Source organism: Scleropages formosus, chromosome 17, assembly GCF_900964775.1.
Source record: "Scleropages formosus chromosome 17, fSclFor1.1, whole genome shotgun sequence".
Lineage (NCBI taxonomy): Eukaryota > Metazoa > Chordata > Actinopteri > Osteoglossiformes > Osteoglossidae > Scleropages > Scleropages formosus.
This window is the reverse complement of record NC_041822.1, coordinates 2,978,429-2,999,877: the sequence shown is the minus strand read 5'-3', so window position 1 is coordinate 2,999,877 and position 21,449 is coordinate 2,978,429. Positions and strand designations below refer to the sequence as shown.

At 40.0% G+C, this 21,449-nt stretch overlaps 3 protein-coding genes across 5 annotated transcripts in view; all 3 read left to right on the top strand.

Annotated features, from left to right (window-relative positions):
- The first annotated feature begins 709 nt into the window (after window positions 1–709).
- Window positions 710–2,866, top strand: LOC108938984 (alpha-1-antitrypsin-like). Its single transcript, XM_018760026.2, has 5 exons — window positions 710–794; window positions 1,003–1,650; window positions 1,793–2,060; window positions 2,287–2,434; window positions 2,612–2,866. Exons 2-5 carry the CDS (start codon window positions 1,023–1,025, stop codon window positions 2,807–2,809), a joined length of 1,242 nt encoding a protein of 413 aa, XP_018615542.1. The 5' UTR covers window positions 710–794; window positions 1,003–1,022; the 3' UTR covers window positions 2,810–2,866.
- A 1,031-nt stretch (window positions 2,867–3,897) lies between these two features.
- Window positions 3,898–13,880, top strand: carnmt1 (carnosine N-methyltransferase 1). Of its 3 annotated transcripts, none has more exons than XM_018760016.1 (8): window positions 3,898–4,053; window positions 6,264–6,459; window positions 7,946–8,112; window positions 8,227–8,367; window positions 8,801–8,979; window positions 9,448–9,495; window positions 9,610–9,713; window positions 12,901–13,880. In XM_018760016.1, the coding sequence occupies exons 1-8, from the start codon at window positions 3,905–3,907 to the stop codon at window positions 13,084–13,086; spliced, it is 1,170 nt and encodes a 389-aa protein (XP_018615532.1). In that variant the 5' UTR covers window positions 3,898–3,904; the 3' UTR covers window positions 13,087–13,880. The 3 variants fall into 3 exon arrangements, with proteins under 3 accessions (XP_018615532.1, XP_018615531.1, XP_018615533.1); XM_018760015.1 differs by having other exon boundaries at window positions 9,382–9,495; XM_018760017.1 differs by having other exon boundaries at window positions 9,382–9,495; window positions 12,990–13,086.
- A 4,901-nt stretch (window positions 13,881–18,781) lies between these two features.
- The window catches only part of trpm6 (transient receptor potential cation channel, subfamily M, member 6), a 30,343-nt gene continuing 27,675 nt past the window's right edge, over window positions 18,782–21,449 (top strand). Inside the window, exons 1-2 of the mRNA XM_029259540.1 lie at window positions 18,782–18,799; window positions 21,270–21,349. Of these exons, the coding sequence (XP_029115373.1) occupies window positions 18,782–18,799; window positions 21,270–21,349 (98 nt within the window). The remainder of the gene's footprint in view (window positions 18,800–21,269; window positions 21,350–21,449) is intronic.

Genomic DNA, 21,449 nt, shown 5'->3' with positions numbered 1-21,449 from the left:
TCATGGAAAATTATACAAGTGTCTTTCTGTTAGGGTGTTTTGTGCATGCATATTACTATATATATTGTACTTTACAAATGAAACATGATAATTGAAAAAAAAAAACTATTAGCAGCACTGTGTGGTTATCTTTTGTGAATACTTTGAAGTTAAATGGGAGAGGAAAAGGAGGCAGAGGATGCCTTTGAGTCAGTATTTAAATCATTTATAATAAGTACATGAAGTTGTTGGCATGGTGGTGCAGTGGGTAGTTCTGCCACCTCACAGTGTCTTGGCTGTGCTGATTTTGCATTTTCTCCTCATGTCTGTGTGGGTTTCCTACAACATTCCAAAGATATGCATTTCAGGTGATCTGGTAATGCTAAAGTGGCCATAGTGTGTGTGTCTGTGTGTGTGTGTGGTGTCTCTGTGATGGACTCTTGCCCTGCCTGGAGCGTACCCCTCGTAGCCTAGCACCCAGTAATTCTGATACACTCCAGGCCACTGCAGCCCTGACCAAGACAAGTGATTAAAGTGAGTGGGTGAGTGAATGACATATGTAAAACATCAAAGCATTTATGCTGAATTAAATTCATTTAAATATATGCTTCTCGAATTATGAAAAACTAACAATGCTGATTTATCTTGGAATTATCAGCATTCTTGTTTGTTGGTTAATGATTCTGTAAAGCAAATATAATTTAGAACTCAAACAGTTCAAAGTTTTACACTGACTTTGCAAAATAAGGCCTTTCGCCAAAATATATAGATTTAGACAAGACGGGAAAAGCAGAACTGCTAAGTACGGTATTACGGTGAGTTAAATGAATTCTCTTCTACGTTTACATTTACAAAATGTTTTTATGCAATGTAGGGACAATTTTATAAAATATTTGAGAAGTTTAATTACAATAATTCAATATTCTACAATTACAGGAAAGATACCAGTTCTAATTTTGCATACTATTACAAACAATTGCTTAGTTCACAATCTAAAACTATTTTTTTTTTTTTTTTTTTTAGGTATTGACACCGTTAGTAAAATGAGGCTAGTTCTCTGTTTGTACATCGTGTTGGCAGTGCTTTACATTCCTGTCCAAGGTGATCACCATGACCAAAACGATGGGTCCCATGAAGAAGTGCATGGACAAGGCCGTGACATTCTGAACATCTATCATAAGAATGCCAACTTTGCCTTCCATCTGTACCAACAAATTGCCAGTCAGTCTGACTCCCAATCGAAGAACATCTTCTTCTCCCCACTGAGTGTGTCACTGGCCCTGGCTGCTCTTTCTCTGGGAGCAAAGGGCGAAACACACCGGCAGCTCTTCAGAGGCCTCGGCTTCAATGAAACAGAAATCACTGTGGAGGAGGTGAACGAGGCCTTCCACCAGATCCTCTTAGACCTCAATAAGAAGGCAGATGTAGATCTTTCAGTGGGCAGCGCTCTTTTTATGAATGACACCTTCAAGCCTCGGCCGGAATTTCTGGAGAACATGAAGCGTTACTACCACTCAGAAGCTTTTACAGCAGATTTCACCAAGACCACTGAGACCAGAGATCTTATTAACAAACATGTAAAAGATAAAACTCATGGCAAAATTCCTGAACTGGTTAAAAATATGGATACGAGTACAGTGATGTACCTGATCAGCTACATATATTTCAAAGGTAAGTATCCTCATGTAAGGAACTGAAAATTTTATGACGAAAATAGATAGTGTACCCTGTCTGTCTGTCTGTTTGTTTATTTTATAAAGCCCTCTGTGTTTTCCACCAGTATCTTAACTAAACATTGTTGCTTCCACTACAGGTAAATGGGAGTTTCCATTTAGTACTCATGAAACCACGGAAGATATTTTTCATGTTGATGAAAAAACAAGAGTTGCTGTTAAAATGATGTCTCAGAAACGATATTTTAACATCTACTACGACCAAGAGTTGTCTACTGATATTCTAGAGCTGCATTATGGAAAATCTGTTTCCATGATGCTGGTCCTTCCTCGGAAGGGACTAAAGGCATTAGAAGATGTTTTAGACAAGTCACAAGTGGCAAAATGGCACAAATGGATGAAGAAAATGTAAGCAAATTTCCTGCTAAAGTTTAAAAAATTGTTGAAAATGAACATTTAAAATTAAGATAGTGGAATACAGTTAGAGTGGCTGTAATTATCACTGATAACTTAATTTTGAAGATGTTCTTTAAACATTTGTGAGTTTTTTTCTATTTGTGTTCAAGATATAAATGGGGAAAAAAAAAAACTCAGCTTTTGGTCTAACAAATTCATGCCAACTTTATTTTTGTAGGGAATGCCAAGTGTTCATTCCAAAATTTTCTATTTCAACATCTTATTCTCTTCAAGAGATATTGACTAAAATGGGAATCACTGACATTTTCGGTGAAAGAGCTAACTTTACAGGAATATCAGAGGAAGAAACACTCTCAGTCTCCAAGGTAAGAAAGGTTTATAAATTTTAATATAAAAATAGAAACCAAGGAAAAAGACAGTTTCTCTGTGTGTGTATACCGGTATGCATATTTCACTTTCCAGATATTTTGCACATAGGATGACTGAGGACTGAATCTGATTCCCTAAACTTTTAAATCTAAATTTAAACTTTTAATTTTCAGATTATTCACAGGGCTACTTTAGATATCGATGAAACTGGAACTATGGGATCTGCAGTGACACACATTTTGCTAAAACCGCTTTCATTCAGCTCATCTCTCACAATGAAATTTAATCATCCTTTTATGGTCATCATATATGAACAGGATGTTAAAAGTATTCTCTTCATGGGAAAAATTGTGAATCCAATGGACTCATAGTGTCCTGTGTTTACTGTTTTAATTACAAATGTCACCATTAAACTGTGAACCAAGAAACATTGTTTTATTGTGTTTTATTATCTTAATGTTATCATTAAAAATATGAAATATGTAATTTACACATTACATGAACTTAGGAGATCAGGGGAGAAGTGAATCTGGAAGAGGTGAGTTTTAAGACCCGTTTTAAATGTGGGTGGAGATTCAGCAGTTCTGAGTGAGAGGGGGAGGTTTTTCCACCACAACGGAGCCAGAACCGAGAACCTTGTCCTTTACCTTCCGTACGTGTAACCACAAAGTGGGCAAATGTGGAAGGGCGTAGCAGTCTGGTTGGGGTGTAACGGATGATCAAGTCGTGTAGATACCTAGGAGCAGTTCTATTGATGCTTTTGTAGGCCATAACCAGGGTCTTAAATTTGATCTGGGCATGGCAGTGGTCAGTATGAGCTGAGTTTGACTCCATGGCACTAATCCCAATCAATCCCAACCCTAAAGGACCCCAAATCCAGTTTTTTACAAAGTGAAAGTCAGCCCATGACTCAGATAGTCATACTCATAGACGTGTGTACCGCAGAACAGAATTAATACAACACAAGCATAGGACGACAGGTGACGTGTGCAGTTCTATTTTAAAAGTTAAAGTGCAAATGGAAATGAGACGTGAAATACATTAACGCCCTCTTTTTTCATAATTTAAACAAGTGTGGTCCATGATTATTCTCAAATAAGCCACGTAAACACATTTTTTTTTTCTTCTTGTGTTCCCTTGTAGCACTAAGTTATACCTGAGAGAAACAAACAAAAAAAACCCCTTAAAATTTTATTTTCAACAGCTTTTATTAAAGTCAGGAAGAGATAATCTATTTTATTTATTTGCACAAGCGACCCCGATAAAGATACTAGGCTACGAAGCGTACTAGAGTTTTTTTTTTACCGTTTGCGCGTGAAGAAAGTGCCCACGTGACCGCCACAATTCCCTGACTGAAGTAGTTTCCGTTCACGTTCAGACTCGATTAGTTATCCTGGCAGCATATGCCCGGGAATATTGAACACTTTGCTCAATTGGTTCCGTCTGATGACGTCAGCGTTTTAGCGATGGCTGAAGGAACTGGGCGACTGAGTGCTGATCGAAAGCAAGAAGAAACGTATCGTTGTAAAGAGAGGGGTAAATGTTCGAAGGAGGAGGAAGAGAGGCTCGAACGGCAGCACTTTTGGAAGGTCATCGACGCTTTCAGATATTACAGGTAAAAAAGGAGACGGCAATCAGCGGACTGAATCTGTCTGAGGGCAGCTCGGGCCAGCTGCCTAGCCTTGGCTGTGTGTGTGTGTGTGAGTGAGAGAGACAGAATACTGAGTTTTTTTAATGGGTCTTTGTTCTTAAAAGATGTTTGTTATGAAAGTGATCATCATATCCTCAGACAGAATGGCTGAAACATTTTCGTGTATTTGCTATTATAGGTTTGGACTTTTATGCAGTATAAAAATGGGACAGTTGCTGGTGGAGTAGCAGTTGATGCCTTAGCAGCTTAGGTTGCAGGTAGGGCTGTCACTATCGATTATTTTGGTAATCAAGTAATCGGACAATTATTTTGGCGAGTAATCGAGTCTTACTATCGATTATTTTGGTAATCGAGTGATCAGACAATTTTGGCGAGTACTTGAGTAATTGTTTTTTTTAGTCACAAAAATAGAATCAAGTGAACAATAATGCTTTGCATTGCAAAACTGAAAATAAAGCCATGGTTAATTTTTGTAGGGATTATAATTTCTTGATTTGTGTGATTAGTAACCAAACATGCTAACCCAAGCGGGAATTTATGAGTTATGAAATCGCGATGAAAAGTAATTTGAACATTTTTTTTTAAACATTGAATATAGTCACGCTTTAGGCTTAACTTCACATTTCGTGAATTTGTCAGAGTTATCATCTACATTCCATTATTCTGCTCTCTGATGGGTGTTTAAGTGGTAACTCTTTAATGCAAATATATCATACATATGATATTATATCTTGAACTTCGGTCTTGTGTTTAAAACGGCGCGCAAATTAAGAGTATTCAAAATGATTAAATAAAGCTAATAGTGAACTTACCGTGTTGGCGGAGCATTACGCCGGGTGGATGTCGCCTTTTCAGCCAGCCAGGTGCTGCAGCATTACAGATGTGCTGTTGTTGTATTTAACTTAAGTTGGTTTTTCGCACAGACTGCAGACAGCTATGTTGTTCTTTTCTTCTAACGTAAAGTGTTCCCACACCGTTGACATTTTTTGCACGGACCCCTAGTCTGTTCGCCGCCGCCTTTTCCGCCATTTTGCCGAGTACTCGTTTTTTTTAAACCGGGTACTCGAAATTAATCGAGTAATCGTGGCAGCCCTAGTTGCAGGTTTGAATCCCACCCCCTGGTTGTTGTACCCTTGAGCAGGATACTTACAGACTGAGGGACCGCTCTCTGTGCTATAAACTATATAGGCTTCTTATGGCAAAAAATTTTCTACCATCAGGTACATTTGCCTAAGAATACATCTCATTTTTTAAAGCAATGAATGAGAGGTGTGAACCAAACGTGATGTTAACATGTTTCTATTAATATTTCTATTATATGTATGATGTTAACCTGTTACACTAATTAGACTGAAGTTAAGAAATACAGCATCGTGAGAGAGTATCGCACCCCGTATGATCACTTGCCCGGGAAAAAAATCGAAATTCGATGTACGGTTTGTACTGAATGTCTATCGCCAGCTCATTGTCGTAAAGTCGAAAAATCGTTAGTCGAACCATCGTAAATCGGGGACCAGCTGTATGTAAAATATGAAATCATTTACAGTAATGTGAATATATTATAACTATATATAGTAAATAAGTTCAAGTTGTTTCTGTCATTACCCTATAGCTTGTACGCAGTGGAGCGTGTCGTTTCTCCGGAGACCATGGCATGGGTGCAACACAGGAGTACAGGACAGGAAAAGAGGGCTGTAAATGAAATATAAAACTTAAAAAATTAGAAAATAGATCTTTTCATTTATGGTACAATATATATTATTGCATACCTAGCGAAATTTGAAGGTTTTCGTTATTTTTTTAATTCGTAAGTTCGAGTTTCGGCACGTTCCATTATGCGGGAAACCATCTATTATAAAATATGTTGTTGTTTTCATTGTCATAATTTTAGGTGACATATTTTTCATACAGAAAGCAATTGTTTTATTCTCCAAAAGAAAAATGGTAATACATTAATGCCCTGCTGGGGGACTCACCTGATCTGTGATTTCATCCAACAAATTAATGCTGTTATGTGAGTAATAAGTGTAGATATATTGTGAAATTTTTGTTCCTTGCAACAATATTCTCTTTGTAGGTGTCTCATGGTGTGGAATACTGATTGGTTTACGTGTGGTGTATCCAGCATTGCTAGTAAACTGACGGAAGCTCTTTTCCCTCTTTCTTTCTCCCAGGATTCATGTCCACGAACGAGTGAGCCGTGCAGAACGGCAGTTCCGATTACTTCCAGAGCACCAACAGCAACTTTTGCCAAATTTCTTGACGCACCTGGCGAAGATTCGTCGATGTGTTGACCACAACCAAGAGGTGCTTCGAGCCATTGTGCTGAACTGCGTCCACATGTTTGAGAATATGGAGTATGGAGAAGATGTAAGTCGAAGGCTTTATGGCTGCTGTTTCTGTGTGTGTGTGTGTGTGTGTGTGCACGCACGCTTTGTTTTTTTGTGTGCTGTGGTAGGAAGAAAAGACTCAGTTCACCAAGACAGTCAGATTGCAGAAAAGTTCATTTATTCATGTGCGCACATGGGTGAGCCTCCTAGAGAGAGAGTCACACACTAGCGACTAAGCAAGCGGATATTTATACATTTCAGGGCGGTTCTTCGCAGGCATAGGTAAGACATATATCCGTTTTTGTTTCAACATTCCAGGCATGTCACTGTGCCCCTTAACCTCCCATCCCCTTAGAAAACACTTCCAGCAGTCACCGGTGTTATCTCTTTCATTGCGCACAGTCCCTGGGGAACTATGCAAATCTACGTTCAACAACTGGCACCAGACTGCTGCCTGGAATGTGCTTCCTTGCATAGGTCATTTCACCAGTTATTCATCCTTGAACATTCTAGGCATAGTAAAGCTTTAAAACCAAACTTTCATTCCACACTCCCCCTTTGAGATTTCTTTGAAAAGTCTCACCAAAAAAAGCAGAAGTTCCTCGCCAGTCTCCAGACACCAGGCAACCTTCAGGGCCGGGCATTTACCTGCAGGCTAAACCCACAAAGCCTCAGTCACCCCTACCCCCCCAGGCAATGTAGATTTTTCCCACTAAAATCCTTGAGGCAGGTCAGCCACCTCAGGAAAGTGCTGCAAGGGAGTGTACATTTACAAGTACAAGGGAGTAACAGCTCACCAAGAAACGTTTCAGACAAGAAAAAGCACAGCATAATAACATAAGAAAAACGAACAGAAGAACTCCAGAAATTAGAATAGGGTGAAGCCAATCCGCCCACCTGGCGAAAAAGGAATCAAACCAGGATTTTCTGACTCCGTAATCCTGAAACAACTTCCCTACTGCAGAGATGTGATCAGCGAGGGAATTAATGTGCTCCGAGTGATCCGGGATATATGTACAACACTCTTTACCCATAACAGCACACGTACCTCCAAATGCTGCTAGGAGATAGTACAGAGCTGTCCGGTTCTGGAGTTCAACCGTGCGAATTGCAACCTTTTCAGCAGAGATGTCCTTAAGATGACCTTTATATAAACTTTTTTTCTTTGTTCACTGTATATTCTTCACACAAAAATAAATTTTATATAACACTAGATGGGGAAAAAAACAAATTCCACTTGGCATATTATTTATTCATTTAGCCAACACTTTTCTGCAGAGCGACTTACAAGGTTAAACTTTGTACAATTATTTACCCATTTGTATAGGTGGGTAATTTTTACTGGTGCAATTCAGGGTAAGTACCTTGCTCAAGGGTACTACAGCTGGAAGTGAGATTCAAACCTTTGGGTCCAAAAGCAGCAGCTCTAATCACTGCATTAATAGCTGTCCTGCCTTGTTGATTAGATGAATGAAGAGTATAGGACCCACAGTCCCGTCACATTTAGTGGTCCGTTTTTTTTTCAGGATAACTTGAGAAAGGTGCGGCCTTCGTCAACCTTTGACATGGATAAGCTGAAGTCTACAATCAAGCAGTTTGTACGAGATTGGAGTGAGGCTGGCAAGGCCGAGAGAGATGCCTGCTACCAGCCTCTCATCACTGAGATTCTAAAGCTCTTTCCAAGAGAAAAGTGGTAATTTTGTGCAGAGACTTTGGAAAATATAAAAGGATGCATCAGGTGTTTTTAATGTAGTCTCAGTAGTACATGTAGGATGCCAATAATCTGATTCTTTCTACTGGCTCCCAGTGAGGCATCGAAAGTGAGGATCCTGGTGCCGGGGGCAGGGCTTGGGAGACTAGCTTGGGAGATTGCCCGACTGGGCTATGCCTGCCAAGGCAACGAGTGGAGCTTCTTCATGCTCTTCTCTTCCAACTTTGTTTTAAACAGGTAATCTTTCCTCTTACCATGTTATTTATTATGTATTGTTTAAGTTACACAGACTGTATGCAATGATCTAATCTAGTTTAAAACATTCACTAGTTTTGCCTCTAAAACACGTTACTTGTATATTTCATTTCACATGTATATTTAAACTGATATATGCAGTTATCCATCTTCTATATTTTCTAGTATGAGTAGTAAAAGTTTATACTTGATTTAAAGTTGACAGTAAAAAATGATGAATAATAATTATAATCATTATACAAATAAACCGTTGACAGTTGGTATCATTTGCTCTGAATCTGTTGTAATGCTGTCTTGAATAAGTTAAAATGATGTTAAATGTAATCTGTTTTGGATATCGAGCAAAGTGAAAATGGCAGAAGGCAGGACGCACCAAATCAGCTAATGTAAGATGAACATCTAATGTTACTTTCAGGTGCGATGAGGTGAATTCCATGACCCTTTACCCATGGATCCACCAGTTCAGCAATAACAAAAGATCACTTGATCAGATCCGACCAATTAAATTTCCGGACGTCAACCCACAGAGCCTTCCAGCAAATTCTGACTTCTCCATGGTGGCAGGAGACTTCCTGGAGGTTTACACTGAACCAAGTGAGTAAAACACATCATATCAACAAATAAATGGTTACTCTGTCATACGGGACATGCCTGTACATTAGTTACAGTTACTCATTTAAATGATGCTTTTCTCCAAAGTGACTTACAGTGTTAAGGTTACAAATTATTACAGTTCCAAGTTTACTCATTTATACAGCTGGGTATTTTTACTGTAGCAATTGAGGGTAAGTAGCTTGCTCAATGGTACTATGGCCAGAGGTGGGATCAAACCTGCAACCTTTGGGTCCAAAGGCAGTAGCACTAACCACTACACTACCAGCTGTCCCTATATCTGTCCCATATATAAGTACTCTTACGTATTACTGTTTACATTTTGTTTGAAATATGAATATGTATTCTTCATAAACGTATGGGGAAAAATGTACTCAATTTCAGATACGTGGGATTGTGTCACTACCTGTTTCTTCATTGACACTGCTCATAATGTCATTGACTACATAGAAACTATATGGAACATTCTTAAACCAGGGGGAGCATGGATTAATTTAGGTGAGTTCATTACAAAATTTGACTATTTGCATATAAAATACTCAAATATTACTGAAAGTCACTGTGACCTAACATAATAAAAGTGTAATTGTACAAATTATATTTTTATCCTAGGCCCTCTGTTGTACCACTTTGAAAATATGGCCAATGAACTGTCAATTGAACTCAGCTATGAAGATGTAAAGGCAGCCATTTTACAGTATGGATTTCAGATGGAGGTAAGCTGTTCTTTATGGCATTTTCATTATTCACGCTATTGATAATAAAATTGAGTATTCAGTCTTTGGCTCTTCTTTCTCTCACAAATCAAAACATAGTGTTGTGTAGTTGTATTTCCACTGTGCCTAATTTTCTCTTTCTGCAGCTTTTTCACATTAAATTTGATCATATCTTTTTCTCAGTTCTAGCAGTACAATATATCTTCGACATTGCCGAATTTCTGTTAAATCCAGATGTCTGAAAAAAGTGTCTGATATTTAATGGTTTCATACAAACACATGAAACACAATGCCACCCATATTTCCATTAAAAAATGGCAGATTTGCATATCCACATTTATTATGTATCCTGCATTACAAAATACAATAAATTACCAATGCTCTTTAGCAGTAGAATGACTTGTATACTACATACATTTTACATTTGCGAGGCAGTTCACAAAGCACATATCGACATACAAACCGGACTATTACAGGGAAGTATTAAAAGTACTGATCTCTCAAATCAGAAAATAACAGGGAAGTACTGACATATGCACTGTAGAATTTTGTCTGATAAATCTAAAATCTTTCAAATTGGGGCTAAATTGAGGATTTACTGTATATGAAGGGAGCTCAGGAGAGGGGAAAAAAAAAAAACACACCAGGATTGTTTTTGTCATTTATCTGTTTAAGGCATGGAATCATAAGTGTAATTGTTAATCAACCTAATTAAGGGACTAATTTGACTCAGCTATTTGAACACAATGAAGTGTGATTTGCGCAGCCCTGTCCAATATGATTTTCAACTACTTAAACCCTTACAAGATAAATTAGAGATTCATAGAGGCACATCCTGCCACATTCAAAGGAAATTTATGGAGGGCTCCAGAGAAGAATTGCTGAAACCTATAACTCTGGACAGTGTTACAAAGGTTAAAGCTCTGAACCTGAGCCCATGGTCAGAGCCAGACTCATGAAATGAAGAAAGTTTGAAATAGTGGTGTTCTGTCAAAAGTTCTCCACAAACAGGGTCTAAAATCAATAATGAGTTCACAAAGGACCCAACAACAGCATCAAGAGAACTGCAGGCCTGTGTCAGTGTTCGTAACTCCACAGAATATTACAAGACAGTATGGAAAAATGGGATATGTGAGAGAGTGGCAAGGTGGAAACAAGTGCTCACTAAAAAGAACATAAAAGATTGTCTACAGTTCACAAAATCACATGTCTGTCTGACTTCTGGAAAAATGGTCTGTGGACTAGAATTTTTTGGATAACATGGGCCTTGCTACATCTGGTTTTTAAAAAAAAAAAAAAAAAAACCACGTTCAAATTTTATTTCGCATACACAACCATACTTAGTAGGATGTGCAGTGATGCTTTTCCAATTGTCCGTAGTACAGATAAATAAGGCAATTCACATAAAGTAGAAATTAGAAAAACACTACAGAAATATGAGGAATACACACACACACATCTTCAGAACCGCTCGTCCCATACGGGGTCACAGGGAACCGGAGCCAACCCGGTAACACAGGGCGTAAGGCCGGAGGGGGAGGGGACACACCCAGGACGGGACGCCAGTTCGTCGCAAGGCACCCCAAGCGGGACTCGAACCCCAGACCCACCGGACAGCTGTCCAACCCACTGCGCCACCGCGCCCCCCTATGAGGAATATATAATGATAAAAAAGGGGTGCGGTGGCGCAGCGGGTTTGGCCGGGTCCTGCTCTATGGTGGGTCTGGGGTTCAAGTCCTGCTTGCGGTGCCTTGTGACGGACTGCCGTTCCTGTCCCAGGTGCATCCCCTCCCCCTCCAGCCTTGCGCCCTGTGTTGCTGGGTGAGGCTCAGGTTTGCCACGATCCTGCTTGGGACATGAAGTTTCAGACAGTGTGTGTGTGTATAATGATGAACATGTACATCATTTTAGAGTAAGAGTTTTCTACTAATGGTGGTAGCAGTGTAATGGGAGGGGTGTTTTACTGCCACAGGATCCTGGTGATTTAGTATTATCAAAGGAGCCATGAATTCCTTTTTACCTCAGAAAAATTAGAATATTGAGCCATCATTCTGGAAGTTGAAGTGGAATCACAATTGGGTCATGCAGCAAGACAATGATGATAAACATGCAAGCATCAACATCAGAATGGCTGTAAAAAAAAAAATCAGTTATGGAATGGCCTAGTCAAAGTTCTGACCTGAATCAGATTGAGATTTTATGGCAAGACCTGAAAAAGGATGTTTTGTGCTTGAAAACCTCCAAATGTTGCTGAGCTAAAGCAGCTTTCCATGGAAGAGTGGACCTAAAAAAGCTTCTTTCAACAGGAAGTATTTAGTTGCAGTTGATGGTAACGCAACCAGTTATTGACTGTGAAGCACCAAATCCTTTTTCAAACTTATGTACTTTTCATTGCCTTCAACACCAAGGAAATGGCATAAAAACAATACAGGTATAACTTTCTGTCTTGCATTCCCCTCACAGACGACTAGAACAGACAAAAAGATGCAATCAAATTTAATGTCAAAAAGCTGTAAAAACAGAGAAATTTAATTCACTTTATAATATATTCAGATGCTCCTCTACTTATGATGGTTCGACTTACGATTTTTTAAAGTAATAATGTTACGATAGCGATACGCATTCGGTAGAATCTATGCTTTGAATTTGGATCTGTTCCCGTGCTTGTGATATGTGGTACGATACTCTTCCCGATGCTGGGCGATGGCACCGAGCCTCATCATCCACTCAACGGCGTTCACAGTCTCTGTAGCGATCATGCCAACGAGTGTAAACAACCGATACTGTGTTGAAAGCGTTTTTTTTTTTTAATTTATTTTTGTGTTTTCCCATCCCATTATGTCTACTAAACACCCATGTGTGTCTCCTGCTTAAATTTGCCCAGCTGTAGTGTAAGTGTTCTAAGCACGTTTAAGGTAGGCTGGGCTAAGCTGCTATGTTCAGTAGGTGCGGTACTGTATTCTTTTTCGACTAACGATTTTTCCACTTATGATGGGTTTATCGTAACCCTACCGTTAGTCGAGGAGCATCTGTACTTTTTTCTGCACTGTAAACTTACCAGTAATGGACCTTAATGTTACCTTTGCTCTTATCAGCGGTAAGTTGTGGTTTTTTCCAGGTAGAATTAGGACAAAGCTGTATTGATTGTGGTTACATTATAAGACAAAATGTAATTATTTTCCTTTAGGTTGAGAGAGATTCTGTTCCTACAACCTACACTGAGAATGACCAGTCCATGCTGAAATACCTATATGACTGTGTCTTTTTTGTGGCAAGAAAACCAGCTCGTCAGTTTTCCAATGGCTTCCAAGATGAAGATGCTGGTCAGGTTGAGGAAACACAGCCGAAAGAAGGCAATGACTCTACGACATGACACCGCTTGAAATGTGTCAAGCTGACAATAGGAATAATGCTGACCGAAATGCAGATCAATTTGAATTTATTTGCTCAGTTTTTTGTGTTGGAATGTGCTGTCCTTGAAAGTTTGAGCACTCCAATTGTACAGATGAAATGTCCTAAGGATATACATATACGGTGTTACCAGTGACACTTTTTCTTCCTTCTCATTGAATGAAGACTTATTAATCCCAGCGGGAAATTGGATGCGGTTGCAGCAGCGTACAGTATACGCCATATATGCACACATGCGCACGTGCATATATACAATGACAAAGTAGACAAAATTAAGTAGAGGAGTTAAAAAGTGAATAAGCAAACATGTTTATAGACTAGAAGGGGCACGGTGAAGGGAGGTGTTGTAAGATCAGTGCCTCGGTCACTAAGAGGTCACCTCTATGGCAAAATGAGGACTTACTGTAGAGGCTGATGCCTGCAGGTAGAAATGATCTGCAGGACCTCTTCCTGGACACCATAAATGGACTAGGCTTTTGCTCAAAGTGTCCCCATGTTTACTCCAGTGGCCTGCAGAGGATGACCATTGTTGTCTACGACAGATCCGACTTTGTTCTGTGTGTGCTTCTGTGCGATTTCCAGCAGGGAGTCGAACCTCACTCCTAGGTCGAGTAACATGATTTTGGTGCCTTTTGTCATCGCAGTCTTTCAGTCCAAAATAAGTACAGTAGTTTCTTATTCTGAAGTGCTCAGTTCAAGTACATGCATTGCAGAAGTTTTCTGTATTTATTTTCTAAGGAATATATTTGTTTTTAACTTCACGTGTGACTGGATATTGATTTCCAGCTTCATAATCAGGTTAAAGTGTCAATTCTTTACAATAAAGGTGAACATTTTTAACTTTTGAAGATGTGAATATTAATGTTTGGTTTATGTGATTTTTTTTTTTTTTTTTGCCAGTAAGATGCATCATTTGTTAAGATCCCTCATGTCATGTCATGTAATAATGTCTGATGTATCATTTCAATATATTCTTATTCACCATTTAGTTGGCATCTTTACCGAAGCTTCCCAAGTGTTATTTTGAAGCAACGGCCGCAGGGGGCGCTGCGGGAAGATCGAACACGCGTTAGTGGTGCGTGCGGAGGGAGCTGCGCGTGTCCGTGTCCGTGTCCAACGGCCGCACGTGTGGCCTGGGATGTGAGCGACCTGCGCGCGCACGGTCTGTCTCGCGCGACGTCTTCGGGGGAGCCGCACGAATGACGAAGAGACGCGCCGGAGATGCGCCGCAGCACGAGACGCCCTTTAAGCGGCCCGCGGGCCCCGCGTGCGGCGCCGAAGCGAGGCCGTCCGCAGTGGCAGGATTCCGGGCACCCGCCGCCCTGCCGCCGGCCGCCGCTCGGACGGGCACCCGCGAGAAGAGGCCGCGAGTTTGGGAGGAGCGAGAAGCGGAGACCGCTCTTCCGCGTAAGAAGGCGCGCGTGAACAGCGTGCGCGTGTCGAGAAACGGCAGCGTTGTTGTCGTACATTCTGGAAGCTTCCAAGACGAGAACAACACAGTTGGCGAAGCTGAGGCATTAACGTTACCTGCAGGGGTTCCCGAAAGCCGGCAAGAGGAGGGCGCCGCGCCTAATAATATGACAAAGTCCGATAAGGTGAATTGTCTGGTTTATTCGCTCAAAATATAATACGGTTGCACGCTGCAGAGATGAGTGCAGTACCTGCAGTGTCCACGCGATGTCGCCAGAAACACAACGACAACCTGCCTTGTCTTTCTTTAGTCACGTGAGCTAGTGGTTTATTTCCCAAAGACTTAATACGATTTTCTAAGGCCTGCAGTGTGTAGGAACAAATGTAGCAGTATTTAAAAAAAAAAAAAAAAAAAAACATGGTAGGCACCCATATTTTATACTGGAAAGTGATGCTTGGTACCATGACACATATTGCTTCCTAAAATGACATACATAATGATATACATATTAGGTCTATATATTGTCATTTAATGCTTTTCTCCAAAACAACTTACTTTTTACCCATTTATAGATCTGGGTAATTTTTTTTTTTTTACTGGATCACTTCAGGGTAAGTACCTTGGTAAAGAGTACTACAGCGAGGATTCCAACCTGCGACCTTTGTGTCTAAAGGCGGCAGCTCCAACCACTGCACTGCCAACTGTTCCTGCCCTGTTGATTAGATGAATGAAGAGTATGGGCACCACAGTCCCATAAAACTCAAATGTGTTATAAAGTTCAAATTTACCATGGTTTACTTCAGTATTCACCCATGATCTTTTAAGTTCATGTAATGTGTGTTCATGTTCATGGTATATAACTTTGAGATCAGACCTGTTAAACAAAGGATAAACCATCATGCAGCTACTGGTGTAATGTGATGTCAGTGTTTATATAAAAAAAGTATATTATTAGGAAGGTGATTCTGGATCTTGGATATTCTGATAAAGTTTTATGCAGCTACTCGTGTGATGAACATCGTTTCATACGGTGGAAAGAAACTAACTGCACTTAAAGAATCACACGTCTACATCTAAGTCTCTCTTTCTGCTAATGTAATGAACACATTGTATTTTCTATGAGATGTATGTCGTTTTGGAGAAAAGTACCTGCTAAGTGAATAAATGTAAATGTATCCATTAATTTGCTTAATGTATCAGGTTCTCACATTTTGGGGATCTCCATTATCAGTTATCTCAGCTGTGGACAAAGCAGTGTTTTTACATTTAACAAAAACTAATTGTATTGCACCACTTTTTAAGTTTCTGCCAAAGTTAGAAGATAATGCAAAGAGGTAAAGCTGTTTATCTTTTCTTTTTTTTTTTTTTTCCAGGGGGTCCCTACAGATGATGATGATGATGATGATGATCTTTCTGCTTTCAATTCATTCCAGTTCTGGAGAGCCCCTCTCCCTGATCTAGACTTTTCCGTTCTGCAGTGTGATGATGGAGAACCTGCCAGAAAGAACTCTGTGTTACTGGAGGGCGATGCTATGGAAACGTGAAGAATTTAATAATAATAAAAAAAAAACGAAATTTTTTTGAATATATTGTTTTATAAGTTTGGTTAAGTGCAACTGCTAGGAAGATCCACAGACAGAAATGACAATAGCAAAGACAGTTGTGTATAATTTGTGTTTTACTGCAGTCACTGGATACACTGCAAGTTCTGACCAAGATGTAAAGGAGAACGTTACTTTCCAGCTCTGGAACTTACACGTACATTTTCTTATTTACTTAACTGTTTTCGCTACTGATGCCTTTGTTCAATTCTGTGATTATTGGTTCGGCTGTAATGAAAGGTGTTTGTAAGATATAATACAATACGTGAAAATTTTTTTGAGTGTGGCGTGTTGTAGGAGCTCGATTGATTTTCAGGCTTGTCGTTGCTGGGTTTAGTAAAAGCACATGTGTCACATGGGCATGGTCTGATCAGAGCACCCACTCTGAAATTCATCATCTGTTTCTTTCTGCAGTGTGTAAAATTACTCCTTATTAGCAACACTGACTACAGGCAGTCCCCGCATTATGAGTTCCGTTCCTTAGTCTGTCTTTAAGTTGGATTTTGACAGAAGTTGGAACGGTTAGGGTTGTGTCTGTCAATTAGTCAAATGTCTGTGTTAGTATATAGTATAACGTGTATCTTTATATGCATAAAAATCATTAATGAAACACTTCTGGATACATTAAAACATCTTTAACATACAGTAATGATAACAATAATAATGATGTTACTATAGTTTTTATAATAGAGGGAGATATCGGGACAGAGCCTTTTACATGCTCCATTATTTTCTCTTTGTCCTTTAAAATTGTCCTGATCATTGACTGACTGTAGCCTAATGCTTTTTCAGTGTTCGTTGGCGTTTCACCTTTTTCTGATCGTGTTATTATTTCCACTTTAATTTCAATCGTGATCGTTTTCCTTTTCTTTGATGCATCGCCATCACTTCTTGCATCACATTTACGCTTTGGTGCCATGGTTACAAGGGTTAAAACAAAAAAAATTAAAGCCAAATACAGTAACACACACGAGGGACTGTTAACAGCAACGTGGGCCAACTGAAAAGAAAGAAGCCTTTGTCCTACCTCGGGCTCACGAGCCAACGAACTGCTGTAGACGCGTAATGTTTTGATGCGCGTCACAAAGTAGCACCTGTTCGTTATTACGAATCATTGTATGTAACTCGAATTTTTAATGTAATAGACGTTACGGAGGGTGGTTCGTAACTACGGGTTGTACATAAATCGGACATTCGTAATCTGGGGACTGCCTGTATTGGAAAAACAGATTTATTACTTTTAAGGTTAGTTCTGGATTTTACAGCACTAATAAAAAAACTCTAAGCTACAGTTTACAGGTTAGAAATTCAGTTCTAAATGTCAGTCTTTTGCAGTCTTTTTCTTAAAATGTCTATATAGTATAACCACAGTATAATCATTTTAAAATTGAAAGCTGAATTTGAGGCGTGCTGCTTCAAACATTCTTAAGATACACTTTGCTAGGAATAATGTGATCGAGTATGGAAAATTTCACTGGTAATGCTGGCAGCAAAGTAAATAAAATACCATGGAGATGGTAATTACTAGTTTGATGTTTGCACCTTTTTAAAGCATGTCATTATGTTCTTCTGTTAATGTTTCACCTTATGTCCATATAACTATATTACAATTCCCAATCTGAGCAAGGTTATGATTCGTCTTTAGAGGGTAACAGGCTGAGTTCTCAGAAGCCAGCTCTCATTTTGTGAATTCACGGTCATAATAGTCTTGCAGAGTTAGGTATGAAGCTGAATATATATACACACACATATACAGTATAAACAGACTATAATAGAATATAATTGAATATGGAAGCTGAATAGGGGCGGCACGTTGGTACAGCGAGTAGCGTTGCTGTCTCACAGTGTCTGGGTGGTATGAGAGGACGGTATGGTATGGGTTCGATCCCTGTTCAGTCTGTGTGGAGTTTGCACGTTCTCACCGTGTCTGCGTGGGGTTCCTCTGCGTGCTCTGGTTTCCTCCCACAGTCCAAAGACATGCTGTTCAGGTTCACCCATATTGTGTGACTGAGAGAGAGAGAGTGTGTTTCACTGATGTATGGATGAGTGACTTATTGTAAGTAGTGTATCTAGCAGTGTAAGTCACCATGGTCAATAAGGTGCGTGGGCTGATAACGCTACATAGAGTTCATTGGAAGTCGCTTTGGAGAAAAGCGTCTGCTAAATAAATTAATGTAATATGGAAAGAGGTGTCGAAAGCCTTCCGGAGCTTGCCGCATGGATCAAATAGAATAGAAGTCCAGCATCCCATACTCTTCTTAGCACTTGTGAAGGATTTAAAAATGAGTGTATGTGCGACGTACAGGCTGTATTCCCCAGACGTAACCTGTCCCATGTTCCTCCAGCTGACATTTAAGTAAATAAAGTAAAATGTGCAAGTTTCATTCTTTAAATACCACATCTGTTACCTGTTGTCCCTTGTAGTAATTCGGCAGAGTTACGCTTGTTTGTCAGCCAGAGTGAACTTCCTGGCCTTCTTATGATAGGAGACAGGCACTTCTTAGTGGACTTTAAACAGAAGCGACCCAAGGATCACAGCTGCTGGTCGGAGTGAAGAGAAGTGCTTCTCAAAACTGTCGCTGCAACTGCATGTGAGCAGGAAGCTCTGGAAGAGTTTTGCCAACGTTAGAAGAAGTTTGCGAAGAATGGAGCTTCAGAGGGAGGTAATAAACTTGGGTCTCATTTGAGTATCACATATACTTGCGCACTGTGCGTAATCTGTAGATTATTAATACATTACTTTTCTAGCGATAGCAAGCCTCGAAAGAACACCTTATAATGACTGTTAAAGACAGATCCTAAATAGCTGCGAAAGCAGAGGTGTGTTTACATTTATACTGAGTGATTTTTGTCTTTTTCAAATCACACGTAAAGGTTAACATCAATGGTCTGCAGGTTGGGTTTCTTCATTTAATTGTTTTTTTTTTTTTTTTTTCCCAGCTCTTGCAAAATGCTGTCTTTTTGGAAAATGCTCAATGTACTCTTCACATAGTGAGGCCGTCACTAAAAATCATTATTTGCTCGTTCCCATTTTCGCAACGTTACATAGCTGATTGTCATGCTGAACTTCATAAAATAGTGAAAAACCGCCAACTCTACAATCAGCCTTAGTATAAATGCTTTTGGCATTTTGTTTTGATGCCAGTCCATTGCAGGGTACCATATGTTATTTCGTATATTATTATAGACACCGAGGTTTATATATTATTTGAGAGAGACGACTAAACGTAATGTTTAACAATACATAGCGACTAAAAAGAAATGAGCTGTGTTGTACATCAGATCCCGTTTGTTAGATCTGAGTCGACTGCATAATCATGGCACATGTTACCAGGGCCGTGGAGTCGGTACGCAAAACCTTTGACTCCGACTCCAGTACAGACAGTTCCCGGGTTACGAACGCCTGAGTTATGTACAACCCGTCGGTACGAACCACCCTCTGTAAAGCCTATTATATTAAAAATTGGAGTTAAATACAACGGTTCGTAATAGATGCTACTTTGCGACGCGCATGAAAACATTGCGCATCTACTGCGATTTGTCGGCTCGTGAGCCCGAGGTAGGACGAAGACTTCCTTCTTTTCAGTCGGACCACGTTGCTGTTAACAGTGTCTCGTGTGTTACTGTATTCGGCTTTAATTTTTTTGTTTTTACCCTCGTAATCATGACACCTGTCACAGTCGCAGACAGGAGACACGAGGTAAGGCTTGGACCTAATGTGGGTTCGTTTATTTTGGGATGGGACATAGGAATAGACAGGAATCGAGGTCGTGGGCGGCTGTGGGTCTTCTGAGGAGCGGATGTCTGTTTGAGGGGCGAGGCAAGTATCAAAACCAAGTGGATAGGCAGGAGGTCAGAATCCAGGAAATCCAAGAACGAGGGACAAGGGATATAGAGGAGGAAGAAGTCGTGCTGAATCACAAGCCAAGTGGGTGGACTCTGTAAACATTCCGCAACCCGGTCAGTTGATGGCACTTTTACACCTGGCCGGTCTGATCTGCGGCAGGTGTGGCCGCGACAACACCAAAGCGAAAATGTGATGCAAGTGATAGTGATGTACCAAAGGAAAGAAAAACGATCACGGTTGAAACTAAAGTGGAAATAATAAAACGACTGGAAGAAGCTGAAACGCCAACGAACATTGGAAAAGCGAACATTAAAGTTTTTATAATGTTTTTCATACCTACACACACATTCTCTCTCGCCTCCTCCTCTCTCTTTCTCTTATGAATACTCTAGAGTCTAGTAACATTTCTTCTTCTTCTTCTTATTATAATTACTATTACTATTATTTTTATTATTATCGCTATTATTATGTAGGGGGATGTGGTAGCGTAGTGGATTGAACCGGGTCCTGCTCACCGGTGGGTCTGGGGTTCGAGTCCCACTTGGGATGCCTTGCAGCGGACTGGCATCCCGTCCTGGGTGTGTCCCCTCCAGCCTTACGCCCTGTGTTGCCAGGTTAGGCTCTGGCTCCCCGCGACCCTGTATGGGACAAGCGGTTCAGACAATGTGTGTGTACTATTATTTTTATTATTATTACATTGTATTATTACTATTATTACTGTATTGTTATGCTAAAGATGTTTAGTGTATCCAAAGTGTTTCTTTAATGTTTCTTATACATAGAAAGGTACACTATACACTAAGACAAACATTTGACAAACTGACGTTAGATACGAACTGTTCCTAACTGTTCCGACTTACGTACAGCGTTGTACAAATCCGACTTGAAGACAGTCTTAGGAACGGAACTCGTTCGTAATCTGGGGACTGCCTGTAGCCCAGTAATTGGTTCTAACTCCACAACTCCGACTCCACAGGACTGCCCAAAGTTGCACATTTTTTTTGAGGGTCGACGTATCCGGCGAATACAAGACTAAACCTATATTACACCTCCAAGTTTTGGGGGTTGACTTATACGCCAGCATATATGGTACATTTAGTCAGGATCGGTACATTTTTTCTGACTCCAGCAACTCAGTAACTGCTTCTGACTCCGACTCCACGACTCTGAATCCACAGCACTGATTAAAACTTTTTAATTGTTATTATGAATGGTCATAGGCAGTAAGTAAAACTACGCTGATATTGCAGTTAAACATGAGATAATTGAATGGTTAACTATTGCAGCCCAAGAGATCTTGGATCGAAGAGACCTTCTGCAAGAGAGACTGCATAAAATTTATTCCAACATCACAAAATCCCCACAGGTAGGAAAATACACTTGTCAGAAGCTGAAAGGTGTGCATAGGCAACAAGGAGTTATTGCTGAAGCTGATTTCTCATATAAAATCCAATAAGCTCTAAATA

Bases quoted from the DNA above. Each gene is read 5' to 3' on its own strand.
- LOC108938984 (XM_018760026.2), top strand. From the start codon at position 1,023: ATGAGGCTAGTTCTCTGTTTGTACATCGTGTTGGCAGTGCTTTACATT. The intron at 1,651-1,792 runs GTAAGTATCCTC...CTTCCACTACAG, and splicing joins CAGCTACATATATTTCAAAG to GTAAATGGGAGTTTCCATTT. The intron at 2,061-2,286 runs GTAAGCAAATTT...TTATTTTTGTAG, and splicing joins CACAAATGGATGAAGAAAAT to GGAATGCCAAGTGTTCATTC.
- carnmt1 (XM_018760015.1), top strand. From the start codon at position 3,905: ATGGCTGAAGGAACTGGGCGACTGAGTGCTGATCGAAAGCAAGAAGAA. The intron at 4,054-6,263 runs GTAAAAAAGGAG...TCTTTCTCCCAG, and splicing joins GACGCTTTCAGATATTACAG to GATTCATGTCCACGAACGAG. The intron at 8,980-9,381 runs GTGAGTAAAACA...ACTCAATTTCAG, and splicing joins GGAGGTTTACACTGAACCAA to ATACGTGGGATTGTGTCACT.